This window comes from Camponotus vicinus, unplaced genomic scaffold, assembly GCF_025532165.1.
Source record: "Camponotus vicinus isolate PSW18456_S1 unplaced genomic scaffold, iyCamVici1.0 SCAF_2, whole genome shotgun sequence".
Lineage (NCBI taxonomy): Eukaryota > Metazoa > Arthropoda > Insecta > Hymenoptera > Formicidae > Camponotus > Camponotus vicinus.
The window spans coordinates 7,154,290-7,170,375 of record NW_028141956.1 but is presented as its reverse complement, the minus strand read 5'-3'; the positions used below and the strand labels follow the sequence as shown (position 1 = coordinate 7,170,375).

General features: G+C 32.5%; 2 protein-coding genes across 3 annotated transcripts in view; one reads left to right on the top strand and one right to left on the bottom strand.

Annotated features, from left to right (window-relative positions):
• Window positions 1–16,086, bottom strand: part of Rh5 (Rhodopsin 5) — a 233,643-nt gene that overhangs the window by 75,926 nt on the left and 141,631 nt on the right. The window lies entirely within an intron of this gene.
• The window catches only part of LOC145966940 (uncharacterized), a 119,399-nt gene that overhangs the window by 84,202 nt on the left and 19,111 nt on the right, over window positions 1–16,086 (top strand). For both annotated transcript variants that reach the window (XM_083091390.1, XM_083091389.1), the window contains 2 exons: window positions 10,276–10,411; window positions 15,934–16,067. In XM_083091390.1, the coding sequence (XP_082947516.1) occupies window positions 10,276–10,411; window positions 15,934–16,067 (270 nt within the window). The remainder of the gene's footprint in view (window positions 1–10,275; window positions 10,412–15,933; window positions 16,068–16,086) is intronic.

The following is a 16,086-nucleotide window of genomic DNA, read 5'->3' as shown; positions in this document are numbered from 1 at the left end:
CTCGCAAACGAAACCGCGAACGATGAGCAAACTTCGTTTTAAAAATATTTGTTCCGTCATTCGATAAACGGTTTTTTCAACAAGCAGCTTAACACGCGAGTTTTGTTACTAACAAAAATATCTGTGTTTGTCGAGAAAAAATATTGTTTGCTAATTTCTAATCCTCAAAGAAGAAGCATAAATTAATTCAATTTCATGATTAATCACCTGTCGGTGTATAATTATATTATGTGTTATTGCAAAAATTTTCTTTATTAACACCTCAGAGATAAAATAAACTTTTTGCCCTTATAAAGCATTAATACTTTACACTCTTATCTATCATATAGTTTACAAATTTTGTTCTCTTTTTCTATGAAAATCCTCGTGAAAACATATAATAAATCCAATCTCTTCCGTTTCCATAATATCTTTACTGTAATATAACGAGACCTTTTTATACAGAATCTATTATTAAGAATCTATATATATTTATATCTTTTTTTACAGATAATAAGTATGAAATAGAAAGAGACTGTTAATTTTATTATTAAAATAGATCGTAACATAATTTAAACTTTAAAAATCAGTAACAGCACCCAATCACGTATCACGTTATCAATGTGCTTCGTCCCATTTTATATAGATCTGGCAAAAAAATAGACCAAGGTACACTATCAGGCGGTGTGGTTTGTATAGCGCGAGGGAATGTGCGTCGTATATCATAGACCGCCATTGTGTTCAACAACGTACATGGGAGCGCTCAAGTTTTACGGCTTTCCGCAAAGATTTAGCGGCGCCAATCTACTCTTTATATTACGGAGTAGATGAGGCTGAATTCAGAGATCTCCGCGAAAAGAGATTGCACGAGGATGATGCATCCCGCGTTGTGCCGTGATGCAACAGATATAGGTCGCGATACGCTCATTGAAAAAAGATCGACCGTTTTTAATGGACACGCGATATATCGGTGATGTGATTACGTGTCCGCGAAACAGGAAAATCGAGTTGCTACCAAATTCATAGCTCGATTTTTTTGGCTAATCACATTTGACAGGGACTATCCTCGTCACTCAATCTTAATCCGCTCAAACTTTCATTGATATCGATCCATAACAGCTTGTATGTTCCACAAATTATCACATAATACGGTCTTATATGCAGATAATCCATATGAGTTTGATTTTATATTTTATGTGGGTTTTATAAATGTCTGAGAGAGATAATAAAAGAAAATATCAGCAAATGGAATACTTTGTAAATATAATCAATAGAATGTATGTATATATATTCTTCAAATATTGAGTCAATTTTTTATTCAATATACAAGAGAACACACACACACACACACACATCATTTTTAATTTACACGATTTATTTTCATTTTTTTGTAAACAATTATTTTTAAACATGAGAAATCCCATTCGTATGTAATCCTTGATCTTATAATATTGCAATTTTTCTGTTCATCAAGTTTGCTCGCGCGTGTTTAGTGTCAATATTTTATATACGCGAAATAAGATAAGAAATAAGACGGATAACTACATAAACTTTCTCTCTCTCCTTCTCTATTCTCTTATCTTACGTTTTAATATCTATGGACGAGATCCTTTTGTGTCATGGGACAAACTGTAAAGTGCAATTACCTTTACGACTACATACTCGCTTTGACGTAGAGCGCTTTGCGGTAGATAAGTACATCAAGTATATCTTAATAAGTTCCAAGTATATTACACACAGAAAATATCCACATTATTAAAATTACAATATTCCATTTTTTTCACTTTATGACATGCAAGAAATTATCGAATAAAGCAATCAATGATTTATGCTCTTTCTAAATATTTTATTTTGAAGAAATTTAATATCAAAGTTTCCAGGAAAACTGCAAATTTATTGCTACTTCTTTTTCCCGTATATTGTACATTTCCTGAAACAATGAATACTATTATTCTAATAAAATTCTAATGAAATTTCGTTCTTAAACTTATTCAGTTTATATTTCTCATTTACAATCACATACGTTACAAATTATTTTAATTATACCGATACTAAATTTCATGCTTTGATTTAAAAAAGAAACTTTTAATGAATAATTAACATCAGGTAATTGAAAAATTATTTAACATTGATAAGAAAAATATCATACTGTGTATAAAAGTTCTCTGTGTACACTCGTAATGTAAACATAGCGTATCGAATCGCCTAAGGTAACTGAATTTACGGGTAATTGCTCGTTCGATCGTAAAGGAATCGTATCGTCGCTTTTCGAAAAGAGAAACTAAAGTGAAACTGTACGATATAGAGCGAGAAAGAATGCAGAAAGATCGTGAGAAGAGAAACGTCAGACCAGTGTGAGATCAATGTGAGGTATGCGTAAGAAATTCGTGTGTAAAATATTTCAATTTATTTCTAATCGCGGAAGATTGTGTCCGTGGCACTCGAAGACACCGTGTATACGTATGTAACATGTGTATAAACAAGGTCGTGTAGAGAGAGAAACGCTACACTCAAAGTAACAATAATATAAACGAAGCCCGATTAGTCATTACGACCGCAAACGGGCTTAGGTAGTCGTGGAGACCTAGTTATAGCGATCGTGGTTATATGTTTTATGATGAAAAGAATCAATGTAATGAAGAAACACAAATGTGCAACGCGAAGACAAACGAGAATATGGCACTATTCTCTGGAAATGCGTACACTATGTCTTCTTCTTTCTACGACAGGTAACTATTAATGATAAGGAAGTATAACAAAGAATATATAAGGATAACCAACATAATTGATCGTTACGAATGTTGGGTATATTGTGAGCATAAAAATATAATTCACGCTTATTGTCATAATATGTATCTAACAATAAGATCCAATTAGCCATTTTATATAATATTTGTAGATTGTTTGATTTATTTAGATCGCGGGAAGGCATGTAATGAAATTATTTCTTGATTAATTTTAATTGGAGATTAATAAATTTTTCTTTAAAAATTAGGTGAAAAAAATATCTAACAGAAATTTAAAACTTAAAAACGATGGTTATTCATAAGGATATATATATAAAATAATTTTTTATCAAATAAAATTGTTTGTGGCGATGTCGACAGAAAAAAAATATATATATAATATATATAATGTGTTACAAATTATAAGGAAAAAGATGTCCGATTCTGAGACATTTCGTGCAGCGTGCAAGACTTGGATTTATGCGGTAATTTTCGGGTGCCCGATTCGATCCTTTTGCGGAAATGGCCGTGGACCACGACAGCTTCATCGAAGAAATCGGCCGTACGCGTGAGATATGAAGTAAACTACCATGTCTCTAAAGTACGGGAGGATCGACAGTCTCCGTTCCGCTGCGAGCGATCGTCTCGATTCCCGAGACGGTGCGTCCGCTTCCGATTCACGTTTTCGATGGCACGAAAGTTCCGCTCTTCTTGGCGCTCGTTAATATCGTCCGACGTGTAACGAGCATTACGTGAGCCGAATCGGCTCATCCCTTTCGCCCGCCGGGCCGCCGATCTTTCGAATCTCCTGTATTGGAGAGCGGACTATTAATCTGGCTCGGTCCAATAGCTCCCCGATATCGACAAAGAAAACTCTCCATGGACAAAGGCGATCATGTCCGTCGGCCGTCTGATTCTTGACGTGTATTAAAGTGTAAAGAATTATGGAAATTTAAGAAGATTTTAACGTCGTTAATCTAAGCAGGGCAAATAAAAGAAGCTGTGTATTTTGCTTTCTATCTTTTATTATAAATAGCTTTTTACAATTTCTATTTATAATTCTTACAAATTATTTACATACACACCACACACACACATACAACACGATTTTCATTACATGTCTACAAAACATTTATAAAATAAATAATTTTCAATTATTATTAGATTATGAAATATATGTGTATTTAGCAAAAGTGAACAATGTGATTGATTCTTCTTCAGGTAATATATATATTTATCAGTTAATAGTCCATAATATATTTGGATTTATTTTGATTGAAATTAATTTCTGGCTTAACGTTTTATCGATTAGATGACAAATTGTTCGCATTACTCCATAAGTAAAACAAATTTCAATGTAATGAGAGAAACACAATGTAAATTCTTTCGCACTTGCGCAAAAAACGTTGAACTTAAAAAGGAGACACTGCTTATAAATAACGTCATTACTTGCTGGCTAGACATCGCGAAAATAATCGGATTATTAATATATGAATCATGATTGATAAATAATACTCATTATTTTCCATTTGCTTCTTTTTCGAAATTTATAAAGAGATCTGTCAAAGAAAATCTAGATCACATATATAAATCGTTTATTGAATATCAATTATTCTTTAATCGAAATTACGTCAAAATTATTATGATCGCAAGAAATATGATTTGATGCTAAATTTTTATATTAATATTAAATTACCCTGCACTTTTTTTTTCACTGTTTCATTAATTTGCCATTTTGAGGAAACGACCGCTTAATTATATGTCAATGGAAATTAAACTAATATATTTTTTCTCATTCTGCAATTATTTCATCACATGGCTTATTCTAATATTCCAATAATGAGTAAGGCTAATATAAAATAGTATTATACACGACGAATCTCGCATCTTAGGATGGTTCCGAGCAAATATCTCTCTATGTTTTCGGAAACGTAGAAAAGCAGCTAATATAAAAATTGTTTTCATCTCGCCTGTTCGCGCGCGCGTATAATCGCGTTTACCTTCATCGAGCACGGATGCAGCCAGCCTGAAAGGCGCTCGCTAATTCGCCGTAAAACCGAGAGAGATTTCGAGGTGCTTGGAAAAATGATGAAAAAGACGTGCTCTATAGGAATGCAACGAAGCCGTGAGAGAAGGACACGTGGGATATAACCTAAGCAAGAGAAAGAAGAAAATAGGGAAAGAAAGAGAGAGAGAGAGAAGCACGCAGCTTTGAAATTACCTGCCAACTCGAGTCTGAAATTTCATCGAGAACGAATCAACAGCTGAATCTCTCGCGATGTGCTAGAAATGCGTACCTATCTTTTGAGAGAGAGAAAATCTTTCATCTTTCTTAATCCTTTTCTCTTCTTCTCTTAATCTTTCCTTCTCTTTAACTCTCTCAGTTCGACTCTTACGCGAAACTTCCGTAGCGAAGCCAACAAACAATCTCAGATGCTTTGAGCAAGTTATCACGCGCTCCTCTACGCTGTCATGCTTTTTTAACTCGTTCCGGTAAACCGCCAGTTTACGGACTCTTCGTGTTAACCTAGTAATTTGGTAACTTCATCTGTCTTGCAAAGTTCCATTATTATCAAGATGTTTTACAATAAAAATTAAATTACATGTTATGCAAGTCGTGTGTTAATTGTTCCAATAATATCAATTAATTAACGTTGAATTAACAACTGATTATTTCTTCTTCGACTGTAGCTCTTATTATAAAACATATACACTGAAGATGAAGATGTTAGAATCACAAGATTCACACAATTCTTTTTACATTAGTTTCTCCCATGGTAGTAATAAAAAAAAACACGAAATTCGTAAGATTGAGTTAATCGGGATTGACGTAAATGGACGTCATTCGTGACTGATTCGAGTCGACAGCTCTTTATAAAATAATATTCTTACAAACCTGTGTAGCTTGACCTATTAGCTTATCGTTACAAAACAGACCGTTTGAGGAGCGAATTGCTGCCAGTGGGAAATATTGTCGACGGTAATACGATTCCCGCGGTCTCCGCTGCTCGCCGTCATTTCCTCTCTTGTTTTCGCGAAACTTTTCTCGGGGGACGTAAATTGATTTGTCGGCGTAAGAACTCTATGTCCGACAGCGCCTTTAGTACGAGATAAACGTCAACATTGCCGCGCAGGAACCACGTCGTTTATACTTCGTGACTTCCTCCACGTGATCGTGGCTGGGGCGCCTTCTTTCCTTGCGTTTCCGCTCTTTCTGGAGACGCGTTTGTACTTCTCCGCTGCTGGAAAAATCTCTGGACGTGTTACTACCGGTAATAAAATTTCCTCAGACATATGATGGTGTACCTTTTCTCTCATGCTCGGTCATCTGACTCTTCGATTTTGCTTCGGTTGTCCTGAATTTTTTTGCGAAGTAGATATGTTCCATTTATAGTTGAACTCCTTTCTTTCCGTCATTCTCGCTAAGAATATGTGGCTCGAACAAAGCTAAACGTTACGATGAACTATTATTATGTATTATTTTCATTGAAGGTTTAATTTAAAAAATTATAATTTGACACTCATTTTACATCAATATGAATCCATAATTAAGAAAATAGGTGATATTATAGAGAGTATACTCATTTGTAACGTTTACTAATTTCGATGAGCATTTATTTTAATATTAATGAAAAATAAATGTGACTTATTTGCTAAATTACTTCCAGAGAGAATTTAATTTGTGCAATTAATATAATATACATGTATTATATATAATTAATGAAAGTGGAGAGTGTGCTATTAAATAGATCCGCGAGAAATAATTCCTCAAAATTTATTATTTATACCGTTCTATTCCTATGTATTATTTTTACTTGAAGATTTGTATAGCGTTCTCATCACTGTCACTATCTTCGAAGATAGATTTTTATAAGAGATTGTTTACTTTTTCACAATTGTGTCAAGTTTTATCGTGTCTGCAAAAGATATTTTCTAAAAAGTTTTCGGATACTTTTGGTGCCACGCGAATTTCTCCCGCAGGATGTTACATAACAATATGAAGCCTTTTTCGATAACGGCTTTTATCTTTTTTGCCGCTTTTGGACGCACATTCCTTTTTCATTCGATACAATCTAATTCGACTACTTATGCTACGTATTTTAGTAATTTATTGACACATCCCTACAGCGAAAAATTAGCGTACGTTCAAGGTATCCTCTATTTTCTCCACGTAATTACTTTCGAACTTCATAATTGGAAAAATATTCTAGATCAAAATATCTCTATTTTAAAAGACACATGTTATGATATTATAACTGTTTTAAATTACTGTTATAACTGTATACTGTATATACTGTTATACTCATTATTTTCGAAAAGATAAAACACAACATTTCTATTCTCTCTCTCTCTCTACATAATTTACATGTAAAAGAATATGAAAATTTTAAATATTTTTTCTAACGAATTTAATAACTGTGATGATATTGTAATAAGAAGTTTAAAAGAGATTTAATATGGAAATTCAATTTTCATGTCCAATAGATAAATTGATATTTCTTGATAACATTAATTTTTATAAATCTATTTGATTGTGAGAAAAAACTGTTATCATGAATATACAAAAGCTTTTAGTTTTGTTACAAAACTGAAAGTTACCATAGTGAATATATTTGCAATGTATTGCCCATAAACTCGAATAGCAAAGAAGTTCCAATTTTCTGCCTTGTAAGCACCCAAAGACTTGCTTCTCCGCCGCATAATTCTTAAGCTTGCACTGCACTACTATGAACTATCACGGGTGGTAATATATATATATATATATATATATATATATATATATATATATATATATATATATATATATATATATATATTAATATATATTATTAATATATATTATTTAATATATATTATTAATATATATTATTAATATATATTATTAATATATATATTAATATATAATATTAATATACAGGGTGGGCCATTTTAATCTATGCACCCAAATTTCTTTGTACCTAAGACAGATACAGAAAAATGATTCAGACAAAAGTTTTATGGTTTCGAGGGGGCCATAAGATGGTATCATTGGTTTGACCTTGAAGAGTTATTTGAAGGTCACATGAAGGTCACCTTTAATTTCTTAAATGGAACCTACTATTTGTCATTGCACATTCTTGTAGCTTATCTCGAGAGCTTTCCAAAACACTATAATTAAGTACTTTTTTGTTAAGTACTTTTTGAGTTATGAGGCTTGAAATAATTTCTTAATTTTACATAAACCGTAAAATATCTTGTAAAATATTCATTTTTCGATTATCTTACCTTAATACTTTTATGTACAAAATAATGAGAGGAATCAATTGGTGTAAAGAAAACACATAGTTGTTTTTAAGAAAAAATATGTAATTTGCAATTAACAATTCCATATTTTTTCTTAAAAACAACTATGTGTTTTCTTTACACCAATTGATTCCTCTCATTAGTTTGTACATAAAAGTATTAAGGTAAGATAATCGAAAAATGAATATTTTACAAGATATTTTACGGTTTATGTAAAATTAAGAAATTATTTCAAGCCTCATAACTCAAAAACTACTTAACAAAAAAGTACTTAATTATAGTGTTTTGGAAAGCTCTCGAGATAAGCTACAAGAATATGCAATGACAAATAGTAGGTTCCATTTAAGAAATTAAAGGTGACCTTCATGTGACCTTCAAATAACTCTTCAAGGTCAAACCAATGATACCATCTTATGGCCCCCTCGAAACCATAAAACTTTTGTCTGAATCATTTTTCCGTATCTGTCTTAGGTACAAAGAAATTTGGGTGCATAGATTAAAATGGCCCACCCTGTATATATATATATATTGTTATAAGTGGAATAAGTACGTATATATATATTTGCTCGTTCGTTTAAGTACGCATTTTTCTTTATATGTAGTCCAAGTACTAGCCAAATCAATTTATATAAAATTGAATTCCTATTTTATATTTGTTTTCTAAATAGATAGATAAACATAATTTTTTACATTTGAAAGTTTTAACTTCTTTTGAACTCTAATTGAATTATAATATCATATTTCATATCAATTGCGAAATACATAAATCAAGATTGTGTGTATGCTAGGTTAAAAAATAAAGAAATTTAAGAAATGTTTGTTTAAAAGGAAGGGAAATGTTTTTCATATAAATTCAATAAATCCATTTTATTTTGCAAGCTTTGTGTACCTTTCCATTTATTTTTATTTGCGAAACTCTCCATGGCATTTGAAAGTTTGCGAGGAAAAAGAAAAAGCCTATTAGATGTTATTTTTTTCTTGCGTAGAAGCATGATATAACGTAAAAAATCTATTCAATAATTATGCTCCGAATATCCTGGCAACGCACGAAAAGAATTTTACAATTTTGTACACAATATTAAGTTTGCATACGCTTTTAATTTTATATCAAATTTTCTAAAGGAATTTTTATTCTAAAAATATTGCAAAGAGCTCTCGAACTAATTAATCTCTTTTTCTCTAACGTGTAAGTTTAAACAGAGTATAATAAATGCGCTTTAATACAATAAAAAGCATACGGAATGCAAGAGTCTTTTATAAAGTTATAAATTGCAAATCTGTAGCAAAAATAAAGAAAAACTCTTACGCTCGGTAATCATGCGCGATTTGCGACCGCCATTTGTAACGTAAGTACATTGTTCTAAAAACGAAATGACTCGTAAAGTCGATGTCTTGTCGCCCCGCTTTACCCGTAATGGGACGAATGATTATATCTAACGACTAAATGTTATTAAATAGTTCGGAAAAATCGCGGCTCTGTTTCATCCATCTCTCGACGCTTTCTCGAATAGACATATCTCAAATGTGCCATTTTTCATTCGAGTTAAATATAACTCATCTTAATTTGCAGTACCTTCAGGTTCTGCAAATTTATAATTCTCTATTCTATGATAGCCCGCAAATTTGGTTAATGTAAAAATAAATTTTCACGTATTATCAAATGTAATAGACATCTCGCCATTTCACATATTTCAAGCGTTCCGTCTTTCATTTAATTTTAATGCAATTTATTCTCATTTGTGATTTTTATTTTTTAACTTTTATAATTCCATCTTGTTTACAAAAAAACTGGTTTTAAAATAAATACCTGCATATTATTAAATAAATATCATTAAATAAATTCTCACATATTATAAGTAAACAATATTTCTGATTTTTTACGTTAAATGTAATTTAAATGTATCTCTCTGTTCACATTAAAAATATATATATTTAATATAATTTAAAAATTATTCCTATGTTTTTTAAAGTTTATAATTTAGTCTACATATAACAGTTAGTCCGCAACTGAGAATTCAATTATAAAAATAAATTTCTATGTAACATGTCTCTTTCAAATTCGATAAACGAGAAAGAGAAAAAAATTTTAATTTAATATACGTATATACATATACATATTGTAAAGTCACAATGTAGTAGGATTAGTTAATTAATGGGTATTATCTTGAATGAAATATCGCCAAGCAACCTCTATATGTAACAGCAATAACTTTTCTGTATTTTGTTTTATTTTTATTATTCGTACGATTTATACGATTTGAAAACGAGTCTGCATTTTTTGTTTCAGAAAGAACAGTCGAATGACCAGATGGTAGTACTGCAAAATGCGAGCCTTCACGCCAGTGGCGAATACAAGTGCGAAGTTAACGGAGAAGCGCCAAACTTTAACTCGGTTAGCGGCAAGGCGAACATGGAGGTCATAGGTGAGTGGACTGGTGTCGCGTTTAATTAATAATGCTTTGAACACGGCCGTACCGTCGTCTCCTCTTTGGTAACTCGACTAAAGACTACGATGTGGTCGAGTTCGGTAGCAATGTACCGAAAGGAAGAGAGAAAGAGAGAGATGGCCGTCCTTGCGAAGAAACGAGAAACTGCGAGTCGAGACCTGTATCATATCCTTCGTAATGTTCCATTATCCTTGAAGGTGGAACGAATCCCTTTCACTCTAACCATGAATACCCTATCGCGTTTACACGTTCATGTGGTTACTATAGACCGATTAGTTCGCAAAATTAACGGCAACTCCATCGAAACGTTAGCGATATCGGATTACAGCGTTGTGTAAGTTCGCAAGTGCCACCGAGACCTGGTATTGCTCGCAAGACAATCTACCAGTCAGAGAATGCCGCAATTATCGAGTAAGATCGTCTTATTGGAATCGTAATGGAACTAAATGAATCGTGAATACAAAAGATAATTGTGTACTAGTTTCGAAAGAAAACATCAATATCGGAAGCACAATTTAAAAGAAATCGGATAGTACAATTTAAAACTTTGGTTCTAATTGATGTTAAGGGTTGTAAACTGAGAAGATTGTAATTATAAAAGCAAAATTATATTTTCTTCTCATAAATTGCCTGTAACATAAATTTCACATTTGTCTCTGGAAATTAAAATTTCTTAACACGTATTGCAAACATTAATGTATTATTAGAGGCAAACTATCAAAATTATTTTAAAAAACATTGTTTTTAATGAACGAAATAATAATGGAAAACATTGGCAAATTTCTGTTGACCACATGCGATTAATTTCTCTTTTAATTTTAAAACTATATGTATTTATCATGTATTTCACATTTTTCATTACCTCCCTCGTAAAATATAAAACAGCTATATAATCGCTTCATTGATTAGATGGACAAACAGATAATCGTTTGCTCCACTGACCAGTTCAAGCGGGTAAACGAATAACGGTTTGATTGATTAATCGTTCAGCTCTTTATTTGATTGCTCCATCCAACATACAATACGTACGTGTCCATATGGAGTTACAAATTCATCAATAATCTGTGCATGAAAACGTCATCTGCCTTTTTTGTTTGTCTGCTATTCTTTTGTTATTTGATCTCCATGCAACTCGATTTCTGGACGCGTTTTCATCAGCATGATATACAACAAACTATAGATCCTGCAAATATAGTACATTTATTCTCAAACAAAGCAAGTGTACGAAGTAGTAAATGGGGAGACAAAACCCGATAACAACGCGCAATATCCGCTGACAACATAATCGTGCTAATTCTCCTCTCAAAGATTAGCATCTCCGATTGTTGATGACGCGACACATGATTCCCACACGATGTTTCGGACATTGACCAATCAATCCGCGGCGGATATTCAATCCAAACGGCCGTGCGCGTAGATGCGTATGCTGTTCTTATCAGGATCAAAGGAAGCGTATCTAATTATCTTGAGCACACGCTAGACAAGGTATCTGTTGCAATAGGATTATCATACGGTCAAAGTGGGCGGTACGATAGTACATAGTAGCTCCGAGCTAGATATTAACTCACCTCAGCGTAGGCGGTTCGACAACGAAGATAGGCACGATTATTCGCCCGCTATTGGCAAAATATAATCGCCTTATAATTATTTCGTCACAACATATTATCGTTTGCAAATGAATAAAATTCGCGATGAATAGAATTCGTGGGTAGAATGTGTTGCGATGAACGGATTTTGGAATTTTTATAGAAAGAAGATATTGTCGAATGTAAAATGCAATGAATTAAACGCATTTATTTTTCACTTAATTCTTCAAAGCTTATTCATTTGTGCGAAAGTGTCACGTTGCATTACAATAAAAACGTTAAAACAGAAATAATTTCGCACATGTTGTTAATAATTCACAATAATGGAGATATATATTAAAAATACATATAATTCGCGCCAAAGAAAGACAGAGAGAAATGTATTAATAGAAATAATAATTATATATTTTGTTTTGGTGCACGAAAAATACAAAAGCACGTCATAATATGACGAAAGAGTATTGAAAAAAGTTGACTGAAAGCACGATTAATTTTTATGTCGTATAAATATCGTATTGCAAATATTTTGGTACAAATCGGTGAGCTAAAATAAAATTTCTGATACAGTTGTGTTATAAGGTGCATTTATAATATTATTTCGCGAGACGTACTTAAGGAATATCAGACAAACGATATTAAGTTGTCGCGTTAGGGATGATTGGCGAGAGGGTTTATCGCCCGAATTCAATTTGCACGTCTTTTGATATCGCCGAAATGATGAAAGGCACCGACTTGTGAAATATTCTATCGCTAATTTTACTTTTAAAAGACCACATCGCATTTCTCGTCTTATCCGCATCCCAGTCGAATCAAGGCGGGAATGGACGCGTGCTCTTACTCGCGTTTCCGCGAAAGGCAGGAAATTCACCCGAGTGGTTTGCGCGAGGCGCGATCGGTGAACGGGCGTTAAAGTTTAAGGGTGCATAAAGCCGTCGAAACGCGATAAATATTACGGCGTCGTAAGTCTTAAGCCGTAACTGGGCGCCGTCGACGCCGCTTCGGACCAAAGGAGACGAAAAGAGAGAAAGAGGCTTGGAATGCTCGCACGAGAGCAAGCGAGATGATCGCTGGGAGTTGGAAGAAGGGTGGTTGGATGCGGACGAGGGAATTTTAAGACCGTTGTAGGAGCTCGTCGAGGAGGCTGTCGTCGTGCCAAGTTTCGTCGGCCTGTCGGCTTTTCGTCTCCCACTGCATCTTTGCGACGAAATTTTCTCCCTCGCGTTGGCTCGCGCAAAAATCGATAACCAGCGTTGTTCGCTTCGCGACTTCTCGCTCGCAATGCGAATTTGAAGCTCCAAGTGTGCCGTTTGCAAACATTATCAAAAAAATTGAACGTAACCATATAAAAATGAAGTATTTAATTACTTATCGTACAAATATACAGTATCGGTTAAAAGTATCGCATCACTTATAGAAACAGGAAAGTCATTACTTTAATGAACAAAAAAAATATATAAATATCACAAAATTATATCTTATCGCTGTTATTTTATGCTTTAATATTAATTAATGAACATAAGCAAAACACCTAGGGAAAAAAAGACTTATTCATTTTCTTGCAGGTTTTTTTGTATTTTTAGGGGGTGATGTAATACTTTTGATCTCGATACTGTAAATATAATACAAAGTTGTTAAAATCACGTTTTAACAATAGTAACAAATCCAATTATTTTTTTCACTATGGATAGCATGCCGTAAAAACAGATGTCTAATTGTGTTTCCGTAGTTAATCGTGTTCCATTTTTGTCTAGCTCTCGCATTTTTTTTCTTTTTTTTTCCTCGTCTCTTCTCGCTAACATGCGAATTCGATCGTGTTTCCGTCGTCCAGTGCGTTTCACCAAGAGCAAGCGAGCGTGAGTTATTTGAATTTATTTTGCAGTCGTGCTATATATCGGTGAGACGGTAACTTTATTGCCAAACGTTAAAAAATGCTGGAAGTTATCTGTGTGTTTTCACAACGTTCTCCATATTAACAATTATTCATCTTTTATTGCATGAGAAAGTTTTTTCGAAATGTATTTTAAAGTTATATATTAGTATTTCAAAGTTATTAGTATTTCAGAATTATATCATTTTAAATATATTTTTAATTAATTTTATATTTAATTATATTATTTCAGAATTTTTTACTTTTATGATATTATTCACTAATTTTTCTAACATCTATATTATAAATGCAATAAATTTTTTTAAAAATGAAAAGAGTCTTTTTATTATGTATTTTCTCTAAAAATAAATGTTTTTCTTTTTTCTTATATGTTACACATTAATCTTTTACTTTATCAAATTAAATATTCAAAATAACAACATTTGTAATATTCTTCTATGAAAATAATTTTCTTTAGTAACTTTATTAATTTAATACATGAATAATGATAACATCAACTGAAAAAAAATATATATAAAATGATATTGATTATATATATATATAATTATATAATTAACTGAAAATAGAAACGAGCAAATGACAGTCGCTGCAAACAATATTTCCGGCGGAAACGCCAATCGAATAGATAGACAGGGTCGTTATTATAAGATTCAAAATGATTTCGCGTTGAATATTCCGAACGAAGTGTCGCGATGGCTTTGAAAGCTTATCGAGAAGCTGCACTTTTATTCTGATAATCTTCGAAAGTGATTTTGATAAGAACCATCCGGTCGTCTTAGATTAACTTTCATACGCAATCGGATTTAGCTATAAAAAAACGCGTACACACTAAAGCCGAATTCAACTACAATCAAGAAATTATATGCGTCTTATATTTATAATGTTATCAAAGATATAAAATATATAAAAAATAAATAATTTTTTAAATATACATTATTGAGAATATATTCATAATCTATCATTTATAAATTAAATCGATATGATCTTTAATTTCAATTCTATCAAACCTGATTAAAAAGGTTATTGTTAATATTGTTGTTACAAAAATTTAATGAAAAAAAATTTAAATATTACAAAATTTACTTCTGTAACATTGCAAAAACATTTTTATTTTATATATTTTGTAATATTTTTAGATATATGGTAAAAGAAAGAAAAAAGATAGCGAAAAATATATGCTGTACTTTAACATTTTATAAATATATGTGAAAATAAAAGAGAAAGACTTAAAACTAAATTAAATTAAAAATTAGTTTTAATTAAAACTAGTTAAAAAGTTTTAGATAAACTGCATCAAGCTGTTGAAACTAAAAGGGGAAAAAAGAGGAAGCATCTAATTTTTATGTAGAAGAACATTCTTATCTAGGAGAAAATATACATGTCAAACAAATATGCGTACTGCTCCAGCCATCGTCCATAAATTTCGCGAGTGTTTCCCAAGCGAGCGCATCTAATCCCCGATGCATTCTTATGGAGCTCACTTTCTCGGCTTCGGCTATTAATCGTGTCTACGCGACGGCGCACCGTACGGCCGCTTCATTATGGAGAACATTAACGTGAGGCGGCACGTATACGCCGAAAAATTTAAAATGCACGAGATCTAAAGCTCGGTTAATAAACGCGTTTAGTGGTAGTAAAACTTCTTGTTAATGGCGCGGCCGACTTTATACGCTTTACCGCGCAAAGTTCCCAAAGGACGAAGCTGCTTTTTATGCCGTCGAAACAATGTGGGATTTGGTATTAAATGTCTTGGGCAAATAAGATCGAGATAAACGATCGTACTTTAAGAATTTTCTCTTTATTCCTTTATTCCTTTATAATTATACAGAGAAAACATGATTCTCTCTCTCTCTCTTTTTCCTGTTTTTAAAATATGTATAGCAGTATTTATAATAGATAATACGTATGTGTAATCAATTTAAAAATAAAATGCCATTTTGTTTAAAATAAACAACGTATAATTTATTATATTTCTCGAATAATTGATCGTGTATAAATCTAACAATTTCCTCAAATTGTTGCAGCGGTATCTCAGGAAAGCCCAGCGATAACGGGGCAGGAAAAGACGTACGCGAATGGCGACGTGCTCGCGCTGAATTGTACCAGCGGCAAGTCCCATCCTGCCGCGCAACTCAAATGGTTCGTTAATGGCGAGCAGGTGAGTAATCACTTTTAAA